This window comes from Pseudochaenichthys georgianus, chromosome 7 (genome assembly GCF_902827115.2).
Source record: "Pseudochaenichthys georgianus chromosome 7, fPseGeo1.2, whole genome shotgun sequence".
In the NCBI taxonomy this organism is placed as follows: domain Eukaryota; kingdom Metazoa; phylum Chordata; class Actinopteri; order Perciformes; family Channichthyidae; genus Pseudochaenichthys; species Pseudochaenichthys georgianus.
In genome coordinates, this window is record NC_047509.1 from 25177836 (window position 1) to 25200894 (window position 23059).

At 44.4% G+C, this 23059-nt stretch overlaps 1 protein-coding gene across 2 annotated transcripts in view; it reads left to right on the forward strand.

Annotated features, from left to right (window-relative positions):
- prdm2a (PR domain containing 2, with ZNF domain a) overlaps positions 1–23059 on the forward strand; it is a 274473-nt gene that overhangs the window by 243621 nt on the left and 7793 nt on the right. For both annotated transcript variants that reach the window (XM_034086888.1, XM_034086889.1), the window contains exon 7: positions 4053–4244. In XM_034086888.1, the coding sequence (XP_033942779.1) occupies positions 4053–4244 (192 nt within the window). The remainder of the gene's footprint in view (positions 1–4052; positions 4245–23059) is intronic.

Genomic DNA, 23059 nt, shown 5'->3' on the forward strand with positions numbered 1-23059 from the left:
TGAGTCTTCAAGAAGGGCTGATAATTGTTATATCTTTCACCCCTTATGTTATCCATGATTTTTTATGTGGTGCTATAACATATGTCAATAGATGAAGTACACATTGCACTTAGTAATAATTTAACAATTTGATTACATCTATTGAAGCTCTTATGCTCTCCTGTGTCTAAAAAACTAATGCAATCAAAAGATTATTTGCACGGCATGTAACTCAATAAGGCAAAGACAAGATTCTGATGTATTAGACTTTGAATACACATTTTTTTCAAATTACATTAAAACCACACATTTAAAGTACATGATTATTTAAAGTTGTGCAATGTGCCACTGTGATAAATGTAAACAGCAAGAAGTCTAAAATTAGAGATTAGCAGATTGCAATAACAACAGAAGTTCTCTTTCTACGTTGCAGCGGAAATACATTTTTATGTAATTATTTTCTGTTCATTATCTATCCTCCTACATTGATCAAACTCACAGCTGGCTAACATATTTTGATGGGGAAGTTGAGACTAATAGAATTTACTGTGGGAGGTTTAAAATCAATATCTCTATTTTTTACATCCGAAGATTTGTACTAGTGCAATTCTTCAAACATATGCGGCCACCAAATAAGCTGCTTGATTCCATAAGGGAGTGTGTGTCATACAAACCATTTTATTAAACAGTATTAAGGGGTTGGCTATAAAAGAGGAAACGGATCCTTGTCATTTATCTATGACTATGCACAATCAATACATGCAAACTTAATGACTAAGTAATCAAATGGAGTCTGTGTCTGTTATAGGATTTTTAAACACCAATGAACTGTACAGCAGGGGCCAGCTCTTTGCCTTGCCAATAAGGCTGTTTCTGCTTGAGCTGCTCCGTAAAATGTGGTTCTATTATCAGCTCCATTAGGTATATTTCTGTGTAATGACACTCCACCCGCCAACAATTTTCTCTCGACCCTTGTCCTAATAACCCCTTTTACATTTCATTTTTTTAGCGGGCAGCTCTTATTCTCAACCACTTACATTCAGTCAGTGAACACAAATGAAAGGACTCCAGAGCCCTGGGAAGCACGTCGCACAACTAGTGAAATGGTTTGTTTTAGTTTCAGGGGAGCAAAGGTGCGAGCTAAAGTAATCCATGTGGTGCTCAAAATGCATCCGAGCAAGGCTAGATACACCACATATCCTCCGTTATAGTTTGTTGTCACAGTTTGGTGTTGAACCGCCTCTGCTGTCCTGATGTAACATATCCTTCACATCTGTGGGTGCTGGAGGGGAAGATTGGAGAGGAGCACATCTGCTGTAAGAGGAGTGGAGAATGAACTGTTAGTGTCATGGCCGGACCACAGGATCAAAGATGAATGCGCCATTCACAAAGGTGACAGTCAACAATAAATGTGTCACCGGTGACACATTCAGGGAGTTCACAGAAAATACTGTCTTTGTGAAGCTCATAATGTTCTCTTCAGGTGAACTATTTTAAGTCCTTGTTTGTAGTGTTGTTATCATGGAGAGCATTGCATTGTTAGGTATTCTCCATCTGCAATTTGTCTGGAAAAAAATAGTAGAACTCCTCCAATTTTGTGACACTAAAGCAGTGGTTCCCAAACGGTGTGCCGCAGCACACTGGTGTGCCGTGAGGCAAGTCCGGGTGTGCCGTGGGATTTTGTGACAACCATACGTTATTATTGCGATAAACAACTACACAACAAATAATTATTTTTTAATTTACTATATCAGTACTTTGTAGGTTTATATGTACGTAATCTGCGCGACTTGTGCGTCCACATCTCCACGTGCAGTGCTGCATAAACATGGCTGAGTCAGCGATAACTTTCGAGGGGTGGAGGTATGCCCATTATTTTGAGTTCGTCCCATAGACTGTAGGTGTAGGTTCGTCCGAAGAATAGACAGGAATGTGACGGTGAGGTGCAAACTGTGTCCAGGCCAGAAGCTGTTATCCACTGCTGTAAACACCACGTCAAACCTCAACAAACACCTGCAAAGAACACATGCTAAGTTGAAGCTATCGCACACGCTATTTGTTGTTTGTTTATATCACGTAGTCTGTTCTTCTTCTCTGTCTTCCGGTTGTTGCCTGTTTTGAATGACAAATACACACTACCGCCGCCTGCTGGTAAGGAAAGTTATTGCCACTCACGCATGCGCAGTTCGTACGTGCTCGGCGAGTAAAGTAACGAGTAAAGTAACGAGTTACTTTATGTAGATAGTAACGAAGTAGTGTAATATATTACTTTTTTTAAAGTAATATGTAATATATTAAAACAATTTAGTAACGACCCCATCTCTGGAGTTGGTGTTCTCTACTCTGATTTACATGAAAAACAACAGGAGGTCACGGCTCTCTGTTGAACAGGACTTGCGAGTGGCCCTCTCCTCAGTGCAACCAAGGATTAAAAAATTCTGCGCGCCCCGACAGGCACATGTATCTCACTAATTTGTAAGTCTGCAAAAATATTTACAATAGCACATGTTTCAATGCTGATTGCTGAAATGTTACATTTATAATTTGTAGTTCAGGACCATGGACAATGCAGCTTCCTTGCATTGACAGTTCTCTGTGCTGAATTTCTTCTGAGTTTCCTTTGCCTCATTTTTTATTTTGTGACCTGTCTGGTTTAAATGAGTGTGTTGCTGCTTTGATGAAGCCTAATTTGATAAAGTTTAATTAATTTCTGAAATATTTCGTTAATAAATAATGTAATATAGTTGTCTTTGTCACATTTTATTTGGCATTAGTAAATAATTATGCACATTTACAGATATTTTACATGATATGAGTGATAACACCTGTTATAAGGGCTATTTTGCACAATAGGTGTGCCTTGAGATTTTTACTTGTCCTTTGGTGTGCCTTGGGCACAAAAAGTTTGGGAACCACTGCACTAAAGGATAAACTGTAGCAAAAAGATGGCCTGCTGTACCTACGTAAGAAGAAATGGTTGCAGTTTATACAAAGATGTTCTTAGTTTACTGTCCTCTTTGAGATATAAAATAACACAACTTTACAAAGGAGTATTTTTCGCATATTCAGTCTCCTTTTCTCAGTTCTCCCATTCATCTATGATTGATTTTATTTTTGCAAACAGTAATATGGTGCTGGCTATGTGAGTATGAAGTGTGATTTATGCGAGGCACTTGATAGTGGAGCCATACAAGATGGGGCTGAGCAGGTTTCCTCTCTCCATCCCCCCAACACTCTGCCCTGAGGATCCATGAAATAGTGCAGAAAGATTGAACTTATGCTTATATAAATTACTCTCTGTATGCCCCACCAAGACAAGCACATTTAAAAAAAGAGACATGTTTGCCCTATTCTGCTCATTTTCAGCTTCATGTATAGTGTATATGAGAGAAACACTATGGATTTGAACCTTTACAGACCACGGAAACCTATATAACAAAGGTAAAAGGAAAACCTCAAAAAGCAAAATAGGGCCCCTTTAATGTGGCACATTTGTCTCCAAGTGAAGTCCTCGCTGGACTTCCAGTGAGTCAAATTATGATTAAACAACTGTTTCTCTTTGCTGCTGTTTTCATCTTAGTGTTGCTTCTTTAACAGCACTAAATATTTAAAGGTCACACGTCTCTCCTTTTCTCACAATTCCCTCCAACAGGTTCAACAGGCATCACTGTCGATACATTTCATTATAACATCAATGGCTTGTCTCTTCTCATCTCTTGGACCCCGCCCACCCCTTTGATGCTTATTACCCAGAGTAATTTGACACTGCAGTTATTTCAATTTCAAATAAAACCCATGACCTCCTACAGTATGGTGATGTTAAATCGATTTTACATTTCACGCAATAACCATCTCCGCAGTGGCATAGCTTTTTAAAAGGAAACACACCTCTGAGATTGACTTTTAGTATTAATGTGACCTTTCCCTAGCTACTGGAGTTACATTTTCTGGGCTTAAAAACTGTTAAGCCTGTCAGAATCAAATCAAAAAGCCACACTTGCTTTTAATCAGAATATCTTGGGCAGTGTTTTGATTTTTGCTCAAGCTCCATTTTGTTTCTGTGTGTGTTGTAGTCCTGCTGCGCGAGGAGGTGGCCCAGCTCCAGGAGGAGGTGCACCTGCTGCGGCAGATGAAGGACATGTTGAGTAAGGACCTGGAGGAGACCCAGGGGAGCTGCTCCGCCGACGTGCTCTCCGCCACCGAGCTCCGCGTGCAGCTGGCCCAGAAGGAGCAGGAGCTGGACCGGGCCAAGGAGGCTCTGCAAGGTAGCGTCCTTGTACGAGAAACTGTGTGTGTTACTGTAAAACATCATTACTGTCATATTGACAATGATGCTGCAAGACATAGAAGGCCAAGATAATAACATGGTCAGTTTAATTTAAAGGTCTCCTATCATGCAAAATGCACTTTTTGATGTCTTTTATACATGAATATGTGTCCCCGGTGTGTCAGGGGACTCACAAAGTGTCAGAAAACAAAACCCTCTCTCTTTTCCTCCATACCCAAATCTCTAAAAACGGGGGTACAATGGAGCCGATCCAGATTTGCGTCGGTTAGGACGTAATATTGGAAATGTGGACTGGCTTTACACCCACGGCACTATCAGAAACGTCACTATCGGAAACAATGTGCGACGTGTTTTGGAAGTAATAATAATAATAATAAATGTTATTTCTATAGCGCTTTTCTTGAACCCAAAGACGCTTAGTATGGTCTTTGTTTACATTAGCAAGCATTGTGAACACTCAGAGCTAAGCTGTACTGGAGAGAGTATGTTCCCTTTTCGCCCCCTTTTTTTCCTAAATATTCCTTTCAGCCATAACAAGCAGAATAAACGTACCCTTTGATTATTCCCAACATCTGGAAGCCATTTCCTTACAAGAAAAGTTATCCAAACTGGTAGAGGCTGAGTTTATTTTATTTGTCAGGGGCATTTCATATTAAACAACAAAGAAAGAGAAATAGTTAAATGAGCTCCGTTGTCCCACATGTCAAAATGGCACCTTAAAACAGAATCAAACATCATTAGTAACGTGCAAAAAAGCTTAGAAATAAACACACATAAGGAAGTTCAGTACACCTACACACAAAGGAGTTATACAACAGCAAAACAATCGGGTTTTTTGTTCACAATGAGAAAGAACAATTGATATCCGCCTACTGAGCATTTGAACATTGTGTACATTTAAAAAGCCCTAATTTGATGAACACAACTAAAGTAGTAGTGTGAGTGGGTGTGCCCTTTTGGGTGAAATTGTGAAAATTGGAAGTATGCAAAGCAGAGTGATGTTGCAGCAATCGGCTGAATCCATTTTGTCATCATTCTGCTCCCAGCTGCTTCAGGGTTTTTTCCACTCGCTGAGTTTTGCTCCATAGGGCTTGAAACCCATGCATTTGTTAGCATAATGTTAACATGAGTGTCTATAACAGTATTTTTAATGCTGCCCATTAGCTGCATTTTGGTCCATTAGCATGTTTGCCGCTTGAGAGATGGTGTGCTTTCTTTGGTTGAGAGAGGACATGCACTCTTTTTAAAACAAGCTGCTTCACCCTGCAGGCACATCACGCTGCTGTGTTCCCACTCTGCCCACCCACTTTGATGTCGCACATACATGCACTGTACTCTGGCTTTAAAGATGACGGAACATGTGATTAAAACATCTAAATGTTAACATGTCTGTATGAGCTGCACTGAAACCTTTCTGCTCAATGTTTTATCCCTCATTATGTCTTTCTTTTTTATAGAATTATAGAGCTGTACACTGCACACAAAGACTTTATTTAGATTTCACAATTAAAAAGACTTGGACTTCAATGCTGTATTGCTCTGTCTAGAGATTTGATTTAAAAGACAAATATTCAAGGCTCATGTTATGATCTGGTAAATGATTGAGCAATAGGAAATGTTCAGGACATTAATATGACATTGCAGCACACCTTGAATATGTAATTATTGAATCAATACATTGAATATAATAATACTTTGGGAAAAAAACTGTTCGATGATTTTAAAGGCAAATGTTGTTTATAGACTTGAAGGTCCCATGTCATGCTTTTCCGGTTATTACCCGTCCCCTTGTGTGTTATGAAGGTTTTTATGCATGTAAACGGTCTGCAGAGTCAAAACCCTCAAAGTACACCCTGTAGCGAGATGGGGGTGCCGCAGCCCCCTCAGCACCACCCCCTTCCCGCGTCCATTCGCGATGTCTCGCAGATCCCACGCAGCAAGCATGAACCCAGCTCACACTATCCGCTCCTCGCAGCAGCGAGCCGAGCAACGTCCCCCCAACACGGCACCCAGACCCCACGCAGCATTCTCATCTGTTTGTCATTACTGGTGTCATTTTCTGGTTGCTAACAAATGCCATTGTAACACATAATCACTGATGTTCCGCTGTAACGGTGGTGGACTCATCAGAACAGAGTGGGAGAGCTGACCAATCAGAGCACAGTGGGCTCATAGGGAGGGGGGGGGGGGGGCAGGAGCTCCAACAAGCTGTTTAGGACAGAGAGTGACTACACATACTATACAGAGATGCTGTTTGAGAAATCAATGTGACTTTGGAAAATTGCACAATATAAATCTATTCTAGTAGACCTCAACAATGGAATTATGATCAGTAGAAATGGCCGTGACATGGGACCTTTAAAGACTTGAGAGCTCACTTGAACTTGCCACAAAATGATTTAAAACAGCTCTGTGAATTACTTTTGTTTTCACCTGCTGCCTTTCTCAAGTACAACACTTGTGCTTTTTCTAAGAATAAGGTGTGAAATATGGATGCTTTATTCTACATTTGTATTAACAGTTTCCTTAAAGAAGAAAATGTGTTGTTTGAATTGCTATGAAAGATTTGTTCGAATACTGGTTCATTATAGAAAAATATCAAAAACAGAGCATTCTCTGATGAATTAAAAATGTTTCACACTGTAAACAACTAATAAACAAAGTATTTCTGTTAATCTTTTATGCATGACTGTATGCAAATAGGGAATACATAGAGGCTGGCACAGGGTAAAGTAATGAACAAGTTGTGCACTGCACTGTGTGTTGCCGGGCATCAAGCACAGATGTCATCAGCGTGGCAGTGAATCTCTCTTTTCAAAGAAAAAGGGCCAATGGAACGAGGCAGAGCACAAAACCCGCGTTCGCTCACAGACGAACACACGACATGCTGTCAGGGGATTCTGTTGCTGCAACATTTCACTTGACACGTGCAGCCCACGCTTTTTTGAAGAATGGAATAAAAACAAAACGGATGGGGGCGAAGTAGAATAGAGCAACACATCAAATAAATACTTATCTGTTTTTGGTTGTCTAAACAGAGAGCCTCATGCAGTCGATTGTGTCTCAGGCTCGGTAATGAAGGCCAAAGCCTGCAGAGCCCAGCAGGACTGACAGATATCGGCGGCTAATGAAAGCTCTATACTGAAAGACTTCGGTGGGCTTAGAGGGCCAGAAACGATAAGCAGGATGGATCTCTTCTGCAATTAAGATGTGGGGGGGGGGTAAATGAAATTTGCTGTTGACATATTGAAGTTTTGTTGGAATTGATTCAGAGAGGCAGATTAAAGCTCTGTAGGTTTTCTTGTTTCTTTTCTTGCTCTGAAAGCGAATTTATATACATGAGAAAATGTTGGCCTTAAAGTGACCTGCTGAAATATTTGCATTCAGTGCTGAAAGCAGTAAGATTTCTGAATTATTGATACTTTATATTGTTATTTTCCACACGACTAGGCCCGTAAAAGCAATATTACATTACATGTCGCTTTTATCCAAAGCGACTTACATACTCAATACTGTGGGCAATCCCCACAGGAGCCATTTTGGGGTGAAGTGTCTTGCCCAGGGACACAACGACATGCTGACTGCAGTGGGGTTTGAACCTGCGACCCCCTGATCACAACACCAAGGCTCTATCCACTGCGCCACACGCCTCCTCCAATAGCAGGTTCTAAGCTCTTTTGTTAGTCCACGGTTGTCACTCGATCCTCATTCACTGACACTGTGGCTCGATCAAGGATACTGTTTTTTAAGACAGCTACGAAAAGCCAGAAACAGTTTTAGCTAGTTATTTTGTGCTTTGATTGCATTTGGTGGTTAGCATCCAGGGAATTTTGGCTTTGTCCACAACAATATTTACAGTTACTGTGAGCTGAGAGTGGAATCACATCTGTCATCCCGTTTTCTTGTTTGTGTTTTCCCGCTTCTTCCACCAAACACATTCATGCTCTGTGTTGCGGACTCTTGCTGGCTTCAGTACTGCAGACTGACAGCATATTGTGTATAATGTTATGTTGATGATCTTTGAGTATTTTTGCTCTTTGGAGGTGTTTTGTGTTTCTTTGTGGTCATTTTGAGTATCCTTCAAGGTTCAAGGTTCTGTATTTTGTCACACGAACATAGCTACAGCAAACGTAATGTATGGTACATGTATTTATTGAGTGATATTAGGTAGGTGAACTCCAGAGAGGAGTATTTACACTCTTTTCATGCGAGCCATGAGAGACGATGAAAAGAAAATCAGGCAATGGCTAAATGTTTTATGAAAAGCAAAAATCATCAGGAATCAAGGACATTTAATTCTGGAAGCAGAACAATACTGGCTAGTAATCCCTTTTCTTAATTGTACAGGATGTTAGTACCATGATAAAAAATGTTAGGGCTATTTTAGAGTAGATGTTTAACACAGTTGCCAGCATGTTTCGAGTGTAGAACTCTTGACATCTGTCCCTGTGAAACAGCTGCTAAAGGTCATTCTCATCCAGCCACGGCTAAACGCAGGAGTGTTTGTAACTATTTTGAACGACCACATTCAAGGACAGGGCGAAAAGTCTGCCCTCATACCAAACAGAGAGGCGCAGTGACCGTGCAAAGAGGAATGACAGCAAACACTTGCATTCCTTCCTCAAAGGCATTCATGGTGTTGACTGATGGAAGCAGTGGTGTTAATAATGAGAGAGAGATTGAAAGAAAAGTTGAATCCCTGTATGACTTGGTACATTTACAGTATGACACTTTGCTGTTTGCAGATTCAATTGGTTTTGATTGTCTCTTTCAAAATAGTCGCTTTCTTTCCAATGTTCTTTAAGACAGGGTTTCTGTTGAGGATCGGAAACATTTGATACCTTCAATGTTGATTTTTTCTTTCACCAATTCAAAGATGCATTCAAGATCCAATTCATATTACTATTAGACATACTATAACAGGACATTTTGTTCTCCTTACGATATAAAATCACTATATTTGGCAGTAAATAACAAAGGATTGGCTCCTGAGGGCGGGTTTGTTCACAGGTCCTAGCTCAAGTTTGGTTTACTGCATCACTCTAATAACATGTTGTGTTTGAAGCGTTAACATAGACGAAGAAAAGTTGTTAATAGTTTTGGTTTTCAAGTGTAGAAAAATCCAGCCAAATGCTCTAGAGAATACTTCATTACCTTCAGCGCTTTACACATGCTGCCAATTGATTAGAGGCGAGATGTCGACGCTGTTTGATTCCCTCAGTATTTACAAGGCCGGCATATTGTGAGCATCCCACCAGATGCTCTTGTGGAGTGTTTTTCTCGAAGAATGAGAGTGATGTGTGGAGAACTTAAGTGCCCTGGGGGTTTTTATTGAAGTGATACAAACAGTTTTTGTGAAGCTCTGTGTAGTTTTTATTTATTTATTTTCTGCTTTGGATGAAAAAGCATAAGGCTGGAGCCATGAAAAAGTAGAGTGGATTATATGCATCATCCCCTCTATTTACTCTCTGCCTCTTTAGATAATACCTGTTTACTTTGGGAATAGTTCTCAGAAGCCATTCTTACCGTGGTGTGGATGGTTCATGTTTACATTTCAGATGTTGTTGTGCCTGTAAATTCAAAGAGGTGAATAAAGAGTGGAATATTTTTCACTCTTTCATTTCCTCCCTCGCTGTATCTTCTTGTGTCTCTGCCTTTGTTTGATGGGATGCCCACGTCGTTTCGATGTTAAGGCCTGAGCTCACTCCCACTGTATGCCAGACATTAGATGGTGAGCACTATAATTGTAACGTGTAATTGCCAACCTCTCTCAATTGCAGGTTTTGTTATGATGCCCATGTGCAACCAAGCAGAAGCTCTTGGGTTGGATTGGGTGCCCATAGGGAGAGAAGACTGACATTATCATAACAATATCCATAGCCTAAAGTGAAGGAACATGGAGGAGACAAACATATTTTGACAACAATTGGCTGATGAAGTAAGGTGTTTAAACTCAACTCCTATTTGGAGTTTTTCATTAAAGTTGAGTCCAATGAATTATTGGTATGTATAGCTAACCCTGGATGCTGTTTTTAATGAGCTATTTCCTCTTTGGCTAACTGCTATCATCGAGGGCCACGCAGTCAATCCAAAGCTTAAATGAAACAGCTATGTATCATCAAAGCACAGTCTGCCTGCTGTGTCATTTCACGCTACACCGTACTCACAAAGCTACTCTGTCTTTGACTACAAGGCCTCTTCCTTCACTCGCCGTTTAACAGCAACACACACACACACACACTCAAATCTCATCAGGCTCCTTAACCTGATTACATTCAAGTAATTGCAAACATTTTAATGATGTTTTTTTTTAACAAATTAAGAAATGTTATAGGAAATGTAATTTTCTAAAACTGGAAATAAATCATTTTAAAGAGCCTGTGACACCATCCCAACAACTGTTGTGCAATGAAATATTGGGCTACTAGTAATCTCGAACCGTCAGTTTAAAAAAGAAAAAGCGATACCGTTCCGTTAAATATCAATAATTTTGAACATCGCGGGAAATTCCTTCGACTCATTTTGAAGTTTTGGGGGAAGCCGGAAGTGACGTCAATGCGGGAACGCTTCACTGTGCGGCGAGAGAGCCAAACACGGACAAAGTGTGTTGTGTCATGCGTAGAAATGGTGAATTACTGAGTTTAGGCACGTTAATAACGTTTTAATGAAGTTGACTACAGTATATTCATATTCGTCAGTGCTTTCATGTCAATTCGGCGATATAAACATAAATGATCGTGGTGAAGATGATGATTACATTAGGATTAAAAATCGGTAGTGAGAGCTGCTGAATTTCCTCCCGTAGGATGTGATATAAAAACAAATCGATTATTTTTGTAGTTGTAAACTCAAGTGGATGAAACTACATTTATTAGTGCTTTCATGTCAATGCGGCGAACATATGATACATTAAATGATCGTGAGGATGATGATTAAAAATCGTTTGTTTGAGCCGGTCTGCATTTCCTGATGAGAAAACAAACCGATGCTTTTTGTAGTTGTAGTACACCAACATGGATTAAACGTGTGGTTTTTTTACCACAATGTTGGGGAAATTAATGGATAAAATACACGGATTATTATTATTATTATTATTCCCACTCCGATCGGGACACTAGGTCCACCGTTTCCCCACAGCGAGGCTCCCCCCGTTGACAGTTTACGTGGGCTGGGTGCAGTGGCGGACTGGCCATCGGGACGAATCCCGATGGGCCGGTACCGAAGTGGGCCGGTCGGATAAGTAACTAGCACATCCCCCATAGGCGGCGCGTGAGGCTCAGGTTTGAGAAGGCTAAATGACTTATTTTACCTGACGCTGTCCGCCTCCGGCGTCTATAGAAAAGAGATCAACTCAGTGTGCGGAGTTTAAATCTCTCAAGTCATATTACAGGATAAAGGAAATACAGTTTAAACTGCCGTATGCAGAGAAGACGCCGACGTGTCGCACTTATCATTCATATCACATCATCAATCAGATCATCGATAATATAATATCACAATATATCATATATTTCCTTATCTGAGTCAGCTTCTCCAGCCTCATCTGGCCGTGCAACACTCACAGTGTCACAGACTGGATGCAGAAGTATTATTTAACACATTATGTTGACGAAACACTCGAGACAAATGTAATTAAAGTCAGATCCACTCGTGTCTTAGACGTGAACGCGCTCTCAGCTGGAGAGAGAAACCCTGGCTTGATTTACCGAGTTGATAACCAGCGTCGTAGGACCGCTTAGCGAGATCTCGTTTGTTAGTTTGTTGTTGTTAGTTTGTTTGCTACTCAAACATATCCAGGGTCTGTTGAACTGGCTTCGTAGTACAGGGCACAGGTGGCTAGCAGCGCTAAGGTCAAAGACACAGACATTATACATTATATTTGTATTTTACCAGGATGCAGTGACACAAATATTTACATATTTACATTTGCTATCTACATCCCCCGCTCCCCCCGTTGACAATTTACTAGCGGTACCGAAGAGGGCCGGTCGAGAGTCCCGGGATGATTTTTAGTCCCATTCCACCACTGGCTACATGACCATATGATCGCCCATATTGACGCACCTAATCCCTAAACTTCTAACAGATACAACATAAACCGATCCTTCAGCCTCATATGAGCTCTCAGACACGTTCAACATTAACCTGTCATCGCTGTCTGAGCTTGCTGCTGTGTGCGCTGTCGTGCGTTTACATGCAGAAGCTGGGATCCTGAACGGTGCAGCTGGAGCGCTGTGCCCGCAATGACGTCACCCATCATTTGGCGGGACTTGAAGAATCCCCGAGAAGATCCAGAAAATGGTCAACATTGAAGGCAGATTAATGGTTATCAAAGTACAAATATCCAAAATCAGTTCAGTAACGGTTTTCAAGGGGACAATATTTACTCAAATTGATGGGTTTGGATGATGGGGGAAAACCGTGTCACAGGCTCTTTAAGCTGATTCCTTAATCCATTACAACATTATAATAGCAAGTGACGAGGGTTTTCTTTATTCCATTTGCACTTAATTCTTTCAAACATGGATGGATTTGTATCACAGACACCCCCTGGTTATTTATAAGAGATACTGTGCCAGTGTTGTTCTATCAGCTGACCCTCTTTTTGTGACATAACAACTGAACCTGAGCTGTGACTGTGATGGACACTAAGACATGTTTCAGGTGTCCGATATGTGTGTACCTGCCCAAGGACTGCCGATGGAAATGAGCTTGAATCTGGCATATAGCATCTTGAATGTCTTTTATACACACGTTCCTTGTTCAATAAAGACATACTAATAATAATAGTCTCTCTAAAGATTACAGTGCCAGTCAATGTTGTTTTGGATGCAGTGAAGACAGAGAGGTGAGTAATGAGGTCCTGGTGTGGGATCAAAGTGTGATTCTCCCCATGATTCCCTAGTGTGTCAGATCTGCTGCCTTAATAGCTTGTGTACCCACTAATTCACACTCACATACACACACTTAAATCACCCATTAGTAGGCAGCGTTTGGTGTATTTTTAATGGCTAGCTTCTAGGTTGTGCATACACTACAATAACAAGGGTCAAATGTCATCGCTGGTTTGTAGGATCGTGATGAAACATGAATTAACGTGTTTGAATGTCACCATGACTGCAAAGGAGTGGGATGCAGTAGTAACACGACCTGCATACATTACGGACTGTTACATAGCACCAATGCACATATCAACCTCAAACAGAGAGTGTGTTCTTACGGAGAAAGAAGAGGAGATGAGCACTGCGCAGCTCTGAGGCTCCCACTTCATTATTCAGCTGGCAGATTTAAAATCCCAAACCGTGAACAATGGACTCCCTCCAATGAGCCGATGTCTCTTTTGTTCTCTTCCCCAAATAATTATGTTAAGAGCCGACTAAAAGCCTGTCCCTTCTCTTTAGGACTGAAGTTATATGGAGTAGTGTCAGTGTGAAGTGGTTTCATTCATTAATGTGAAGAACATCATTTTCTCAGTGGGGGTTGATAAGTGGTCTATCTTTTCTATCCGGTTTGTTGATGCAAGCCACCTGAACTTGGATTACTATCACACAATATGTAATGTATTGAAATATATAAAGATGACATACGCCAAGGTGGACTTACATTCCCCTAAAAGAAAGGGAATTGTATGCCAACCCTTTATTTACCCATATTCTTTAGTAAGTGACTGAAGTGAAAACTTGATTATTGGAGCGAGTTGGAAAAGGAAAGTCGGGAAATGTTATTCAGCTCAAATCAGGGCTGTGATCTTGTTATATTTGCAGCATAATAGATAGGGCACACCAGATAATAAGGGCTGCTATTTAACAAGAGAGAAGCAGTGAGTGGGATGTGAAAAGCGTTCCACAGAGATGGCTATGAACCGCAGCCACCTCGTTGGCTGAGTTTGATTTAGTGTTCTACAATCAAGAGATATCAGGAAGTATTTTCCTGCTGAATAACATTTGACACTTGATTATCCCCAGAATTACCAACAGAGTATTCTTCCTCATAACATGTATTATATTCATAACATGTATTATATTCATGTAAGTGAAAGTCAATCCTTCTAGTATCCAACATGACCCCCTGTATGTGTGAAAGGTAACGGACAGCAGCAGATGTTGTTAGCTTTTATTCACGTCACTTAAAAAAGAGGTTCCTTTGGGGACATGTTTTCACAGCAGGTATAGCAACACATCTCCTCCTGCAGTATAGGAAGCAGACGGACACAATAAACACTCACAAAAATCTCACCATCTTCCGCCATGTATTTATTCAAGAGAAGAGTTTTGAGAACATTTGGAGAAGCACACTTATTTGCCCCCTTACTTGGAGTAAGATGAATGAATGATACCTTTTTAAGTCTGCATACGCTAAATACTGTATGAAGCCTGAAGCAGCTGGGTAGCTTAGCTTAGCATATTGACTGGAAACAGAGGAAACCGGCTGGCATGACTCTATCTGAAGCACATCTAAAGCTAATTTATTAACAGGGTTTTATCTCGTTTGTTCAATCTGTACAAACACTTGTTTTAAAGTGGCTTGTTGTGAGTGACTGTTTCTTGGCTTGAGAAAAATGTGTGAAGAGGCCAGGCACCAAGCAGAGAAAAAATAGTTTTACAGAATATTAAACTACTCCTTTTAATAAAAACAATATCAAAACGTGGCTCCCGTCAGTGGTAACTCTCAGAGGACTCCAGTGTAGTAACTAATGAGTTGGCCCACTAGTTGCAGGTAATCTAAGCCCTCCAGCGGCAGAGAAGAGGCTTTTAGCCCACTGCAGTCGTAGCTGCTCACATTAAACTACTTTAAGCACAAGGGCTTTGGTAGCAAAAGAGGTTTCCTGTTGTGAGCTAAAAAACACTTATGCATGTTTTTAGAGAATGTGTCAGGAGAGCAGGCAAGTCGTTTTGCTTTCAACATTGAGCAGTGAGAACAGGGGGTTGGACTTTGGATGGCAAATGTTTGTTTCCCATGAGGCTGCTCTTCTGTTGCTTTTAGTGGATGTTCATGCCTTTTTGCACAAAGACACCCATTGATGCATATTGTAAACGATTAGGAAACTAGATTTGATTGTAAAGAAATACCTGAAATACACATAATTTATTCCTGCAGTGCATGGAAGGACAGAAAATAAGTGCCTGCATGAATATCACTTCTCCATGAAAAGACTATTAAAGTGAAGCGTCTTCCTCTCCATGTCCTCCTCCTCCTCCTCCTCCTCCTCCTCCTCCTCCTCCTCCTCCTCCTCCTCCTCCTCCTCCTCCTCCTCCAGCTCCACGCACATTAGCTTCAGCTCTGTATGGTTTCCCAGGTGGTTCCTTCTTTTCATGGTAATAATTGTTGGAAGCTTTGACCGAGCCACCGGGTATGTTAGTTATTAATATGGCTGTCAGCAGGAGGAGACATGCTCGTGCTTCCCCATCTCACCTACATTGTTAAGCGTAAAGAAATTGCAATGAGGCCCAAGGTCTGTCTTAGTTCATTAAAAGTCTTCACACACTAGTTATAAATTATTAGTACCAATGCTAACATGATTTGCGAATGTGAATGGAGCCTTTTTACCGAGTCACAGTGAGTGCTCTCTTGTATCCGACACCAAGAGCGTTGATGTCGCCAAACGGTCACAGGTGCAGGATGTGAGGCGGCAGCAGCAGCGTTTTTTGGCTCTTCTCAAAGACGGCTTTGATTTCACTTCCTGAGGCAGGTGCTCCGAGGTTTCCTGTTTCTCTTGGACCAATGAGAGATGTTTCTTGTCCTCGTTCGGAGGCTAGAATGTCGCTTTTTTTTCAAGGAATTCCACCTCTGAAGAATAGGCGAAGGGGGAGCGATAAAAAAAGAGTGAGAGGAGAAACAGGAAGCAGAGGTAAAAGAGAGGGTGAATCTGTCCTTGTAAAAGTGCCCTTCCATTCCACCCGCCTGAGTGTGCTCCCCAGACAACAACTTGTGAATTTAACGCGATTAACCAGGCTTTGATATAAGTTAATTAATGACATGCATTTGGCTCGGAAGGGGAACACAGAGAAAGGTGAACACATGATAACAAGCATCAAGAGGGAAGCAGAGGACTGTTTAATGTCATGGAATATCCAGCAGCTGCTGTGCTGTACAGAAATAGAAGAAAGTGAAGAAGACAAAGGTAGAGAGAATACATGAAATGTAAATAAAGCCTATGTTGTATTTTCGGAAAGATAGCTGGAGGCGGGTTTCAGCTTTAAGCAGATGTCTGGTAAACAGCCTCGCATGAAAAGGTAGAGAAAATCAAGACATAGCAGGAGATGCAGAGGAGAGGAACAGGATATGTTGTCTTGGAGGAAATTAGAGCTTCTGTGAATAACTACACTCAACCTTATTCTTTATCTTGATGCGTGGGTGAGGAGCCAGAGGATTATAGAGTGTGGCAGGGAGATAGATGAAAGGAGAGAATGCAGCAGCAGAGAGGAGATTGACAGGAGGGTTCATGTGTGATTCACCTCTTGATCAACAGACAGCCACGCCACATTACACTGGCAGCAGGCGATTTAACGTTTTCACTTAAAACGCTTCATACCTGAAAGCTCCTAATAACTTAATCGGGCTTCTTGACGAAATTGGTACAATCTAGTTTAATGGACACATGTACCACCATGCCATTTAACTCAATATGTTCCACTCTAAAACCTTTAAAACCTGACGTTAATCAGTAGCTAATGCTAATGCTGTTTTTTTATGGAGTAACATTTGAATAGGAAGACATGACATTTTTGTGGAAATTAAGTCAGTATGTTATTTAAATGCATTAAATAAAATACTGACGTACAGTACATTTAAATAGGAAGAAGAAGAGGTTTGACCATGTAGTATTTTCAGTACATGTAATCGACTAGTCAAATTGCGCACGTCCTTAAAGAGCCTGTGTGTCACAATGCACATGTTATGTCACGTTTGTAGTTTTGTCTGTGTTGGTGTTTTTCTTGTCTTTGGGTTTCCTGTCTTATTGTGTAAAGTGTTCACCCCCGTTTCCTGCCTGTCTGCTTTCTGTCTGTTTCCCTCCCTGATTACCCGATTGTGTTCACCTGTTGTCCTTGTGTTTCTCCTCCCCTGCCCGGCTGTTTCTCGTTGTCATGATTACCCCTTCTTGTATTTAGTCTTGTCTCTGTCTGTGTTCAGTGTTGGGTCATTGTTTGTTGGTGACGGAGTTCACCGGAGAGTGTTCTGTTCTGTATCCTTGGAATAAAGGGTTTCTCAAGAGTTATCTGCATTTGGGTCCTGCTTCCTTCACTCATCCGTGACAGAATGACCCAACCTGAAATGGACCCAGCAGATGACCCTTTTGAGGTGGAGCTGCAACAGTTTTCTTTTCCTTTGGAATGTTGCCACAATTGGTGGAAGGAAGCGTCCAGTGTTCGGCTGAAGGAGGCCGCCCTGGTAGAGGCGCACCGGTTGGCGATGGAGAAGCCCGACTTGGTGGAATTCTTACCTGACTGGATGTTGGACTTCCTCTGGAGGTGTGAGTTCCAGCCTGCTGACTACAGACGTCTCGGAGTGTTCCGTCTGGAGTCAACCTCTGCTTCTTCCCCAGTTCCTGCTCCTATTCATGAGTCTTATGCTGGAACTCGTCAGGCTTATGGAGGCCCACGGAGCATTCAGGCGGCTGCTAAGAGGAGTCGTCGCAAGACCAGACAGGGAGCCCGGGCCCCAGCAGCCATGGTCCCAGTACAGGCGCCAGCAGCCATGGTTCCAGCCTCAGTACGGGCCCCAGCAGCCATGGTCCCAGTCCCAGTACGGGCCCCAGCAGCCATGGTTCCAGTCCCAGTACGGGCCCCAGCAGCCATGGTTCCAGTCCCAGTACGGGCCCCAGCAGCCATGGTTCCAGTCCCAGTACGGGCCCCAGCAGCCATGGTTCCAGTCCCAGTACGGGCCCCAGCAGCCATGGTCCCAGTCCCAGTACGGGCCCCAGCAGCCATGGTTCCAGTCCCGGTCCCAGCAGCCATGGTTCCTGCCCCAGTGCAGGCTCCCGCAGCCATGTTTCCGGCTCCGAGGCCGGCCCCAGCGGCTATGGTCCCGGCTCCGGGAGCGCCCTATACGGCCGTGTTTCTGGCGTCGAAGCTGGAGCTTATAGACAGGATTCTGGCTTCAACAGCCATGATTCTGGCTTCAATTCCGGTCCCTGCAGCCATGGTTTCAGCCCCAGTTCTGGCCCCAGCAGCCATGGTTCCGACCCCAGCTGCCTTGGTTCCAGACCCAGAGCTGGTCCCAGCTGCCACAGTCCCATCTCGGGTTCCCTCCTCTGGTTCCTCCTCGAGTCCCCTCTTTGGTTTCCATCTCCAGTTCCCTCTCGAGTTCCCTCCTTTAGTCCCTCCTCGAGTCCCCTCTCTAGTTTCCCTCTCGAGTTCCCTTCTCTAGTTACTCATCTAGTCCCTCCTCTAGTCCCTCCTCTAGTCCCCTCTTTAGTCTCTGTTCGAGTCCCCTCTCTGTTTCCATCTCAAGTTCCCTCTCCAGTTCCCCCTCGAGTCCCCTCTCGAGTTCCCTCCTTTAGTCCCTCCTTTAGGCCCTCCTCTAGTTCTCCTCTAGTCCCCTCTGTAGTCCCTTCTCGAGTCCCCTCTCTGTTTACATCTCCAGTTCCCTCTCGAGTTCCCTCCTTTAGTCCCTCCTCGAGTACTCATCTAGTCCCTCCTCTAGTCTCTCCTCTAGTCCCCTCTTTAGTCTCTGTTCGAGTCCCCTCTCTGTTTCCATCTCAAGTTCCCTCTCCAGTTCCCCCTCGAGTCCCCCCTCGAGTTCCCTCCTTTAGTCCCTCCTTTAGGCCCTCCTTTAGGCCCTCTAGTCCCTCCTCGAGTCCCCTCTCTAGTTCCCCTCTCGAGTTCCCTTCCCTAGTTACTCCTCTAGTCCCCTCTGTAGTCCCTTCTCGAGTTCCCTCTCTGTTTCCATCTCGAGTCCCCTCTCCAGTTCCCCCTCGAGTTCCCTCTCGAGTTCCCTCCTCTGGTCCCTCCTCTGGTCCCTCCTCGAGTCCCCTCTCTAGTTCCCCTCTCAAATCCCCTCTCGTGTTCCCTTCTCTAGTCCCCTCTGGAGTCCCCACTCCAGTCTCCTCTCGAGCCCCCTCTCAAGTCTCCGCTCGAGTTCCCTCTCCATTCCCTATTCAAGCCCCTACGCAAGTGTCGTTGGAGGTCCCGCCGTCTACTCCCCTGCCGGGGGTCCTGCCAACCCTGTGTCCTGTGTCGTTGGAGGTCCCGCCGTCTGCTCCCCTGCCGGGGGTCCTGCCAGCTCTGTGTCCTGTGCCGTTGGAGGTCCCGCCGTCTACTCCCCTGCCGGGGGTCCTGCCAACCCTGTGTCCTGTGCCGTTGGAGGTCCCGCCGTCTACTCCCCTGCCGGGGGTCCTGCCAACCCTGTGTCCTGTGCCGTTGGAGGTCCCGCCGTCTACTCCCCTGCCGGGGGTCCTGCCAATCCTGTGTCCTGTGTCGTTGGAGGTCCCGCCGTCTACTCCCCTGCCGGGGGTCCTGCCAACCCTTTCTCCTGTCCCGTTGGAGGTCCTGCAGAATACTCTTCTGCCGGGGGTCCTGCCAACCCTTTCTCCTGTCCCGTTGGAGGTCCCGCCGTCTACTCCCCTGCCGGGGGTCCTGCCAGCCCTGTGTCCTGTGCCGTTGGAGGTCCCGCCGTCTACTCCCCTGCCGGGGGTCCTGCCAACCCTGTGTCCTGTGTCGTTGGAGGTCCCGCCGTCTACTCCCCTGCCGGGGGTCCTGCCAACATTTTCTCCTGTCCCGTGGGAGGTCCCGCAGAAGACTCTTCTGCCGGGGGTCCTGCCAACCCTATATCCCGTGCCGTTGGAGGTGCTACCGGGGGCCCTGCCAGCCCCATGTCCATCACCGGTCTCGCCGGGGTTCCTGCCAACTCCTGGTCCTTTTCCGTGGGGGATCCTGCCGAAGCCTGTCCGACCGGCTCCGGTTTCTGTCCGGCCGACACCGGGTCCTGCCCGATCTCCGGAACGGGCCCATCAGCGCTTTCCTGCCCGGCCTCCTGATCCTGTCCGGTCGACACCGGCTCGAGCCCGGCCCCCTGAGAGCCGCGGTCTTCGCCCTCGAGCCCGGCCCCCTGAGAGCCGCGGTCTTCGCCCTCGTGCCCGGCCCCCTGAGAGCCGCGGTCTTCGCCCTCGAGCCCGGCCCCCTGAGAGCCGCGGTCTTCGCCCTCGTGCCCGGCCCCCTGAGAGCCGCGGTCTTCGCCCTCGTGCCCGGCCCCCTGAGAGCTGCGGCCTTCGCCCTCGGGCCCGGCCCCCTGACTCTTCCTGCCGTTGCCTTCGCCCTCGGACCCGGGTCCCTGACTCTTCCTGCCGCTGCCTTCGGTCCTCCATGGTCCCCACCTTGGACTCTGTTTTGACCCCGGGCCATCCGCCCGAGACCCCTTCCTGGTTCTCTGCCTTGTCCCCGGGCAGTCCGCCCGAATCCCCCTTTTTGGACTGTACCTTGCCCCCCGGGCCGTCCGCCCGAGACCCCTTCCTGGTCCTCCGCTGTGTTCCTGGGCTGTCAGCCCAAGACCCGTCCTCCGGACCCCCTCCGCCCACCCTGCTTGGGGTTTTGGACTTTTTTTTTTTTTTTTTTTTTAGGGACGTCTGGAATCCGTCCCTTGAGGGGGGGGGGGTTCTGTCACAATGCACATGTTATGACACGTTTGTAGTTTTGTCTGTGTTGGTGTTTTTCTTGTTTTTCACTTTGGGTTTCCTGTCTTATTGTGTTAAGTGTTCACCCCCGTTTCCTGCCTGTCTGCTTTCTGTCTGTTTCCCTCCCTGATTACCCGATTGTGTTCACCTGTTGTCCTTGTGTTTCTCCTCCCCTGCCCGGCTGTTTCTCGTTGTCATGATTACCCCTTCTTGTATTTAGTCTTGTCTCTGTCTGTGTTCAGTGTTGGGTCATTGTTTGTTGGTGACGGAGTTCACCGGAGAGTGTTCTGTTCTGTATCCTTGGAATAAAGGGTTTCTCAAGAGTTATCTGCATTTGGGTCCTGCTTCCTTCACTCATCCGTGACACTGTGACAGCATCCCAACAACTGTTGTGCAATGAAATATTGGGCTACTAGTCATCTCGAACCGTCAGTTTAAAAAAGAAAAAGCGATACCGTTCCGTTAAATATCAATAATGTCGAACATCGCGGGGAAATTCCTTCGACTCATTTTGAAGTTTTGGAGGGAGCCGGAAGTGACGTCAATGCGGGAACGCTTCGAGAGCCAAACACGGACAAAGTGTGTTGTCATGCGTAGAAATGGTGAATTACTGAGATTAGGCACGTTAATAACATTTTAATGAAGTTGACTACAGTATATTCATATTTGTCAGTGCTTTCATGTCAATTCGGCGACATAAACATAAATGATCGTGGTGAAGATGATGATTACATTAGGATTAAAAATCGGGAGTGAGAGCTGCTGAATTTCCTCCCGTCGGATGTGATATAAAAACAAATCGATAATTTTTGTAGTTGTAAACTCAAGTGGATGAAACTACATTTATTAGTGCTTTCATGTCAATTCGGCGAACATATGATACATTAAATGATCGTGAGGATGATGATTTAAAAATCGTTTGTTTGAGCCGGTCTGCATTTCCTGATGAGAAAACAAACCGATGCTTTTTGTAGTTGTTGTACACCAACATGGATTAAACGTGTGTTTTTTTTTTACCACAATGTTGGGTGAATGCACGGCAATGCAATGGATAAAATGCACGGATTATTATTCTTATTCCCACTCCGATCGGGACACGAGGTCCACCGTTTCCCCGCAGCGAGGCTCCCCCCGTTGACAGTTTACGTGGGCTGGGTGCAGTGGCGGACTGGCCATCGGGATGAATCCCGATGTGCCGGTACCGAAGTGGGCCGGTCGGATAAGTAACTAGCACATCCCCCATAGGCGGCGCGCGAGGCTCAGGTTTGAGAAGGCTAAATCACTTATTTTACCTGACACTGCCCGCCTTCGGCGTCTATAGAAAAGAGATCAACTCAGTGTGCGGAGTTTAAATCTCTCAAGTCATATTACAGGATAAAGGAAATACAGTTTAAACTGTGGTATGCAGAGAAGACGCCGTCGTGTCGCACTTATCATTCATATTACATCATCAATCAGATCATCGATCATATAATAATAATAATAATAATAATAATAACTGAGATTTCTATAGCGCCTTTCAAGGGACCCAAGGTCGCTTTACAGGAATAGGGCAAGCACAAACAAAACAAAACAAAGGTCAGACAGACAAAACAACAAATCGATTTAAGGGCCGAAAGCCTTGATGAACAGATGGGACTTGAGGGCCTTTTTGATAATATCATAATATATTATATATTTCCTTATCTGAGTCAGCTTCTCCAGCCTCATCTGGCCGTGCAACACTCACAATGTCACAGACTGGATGCAGAAGTATTATTTAACACATTATGTTGACGAAACACTCGAGACAAATGTAATTAAAGTCAGATCCACTCGTGTCTTAGACGTGAACGCGCTCTCAGCTGGAGAGAGAAACCCTGGCTTGATTTACCGAGTTGATAACCAGCGTCGTAGGACCGCTTAGCGAGATCTCGTTTGTTAGTTTGTTGTTGTTAGTTTGTTTGTTACTCAAACATATCCAGGGTCTGTTGAACTGGCTTCGTAGTACAGGGCACAGGTGGCTAGCAGCGCTAAGGTCAAAGACACAGACATCATTATATTTGTATTTTACCAGGATGCAGTGACACAAATATTTACATATTTACATTTACTATCTACAGCACCCGCCGCCCCTGACATCCCCCACTCCCCCCGTTGACAATTTACTAGCGGTACCGAAGTGGGCCGGTCGAGAGTCCCGG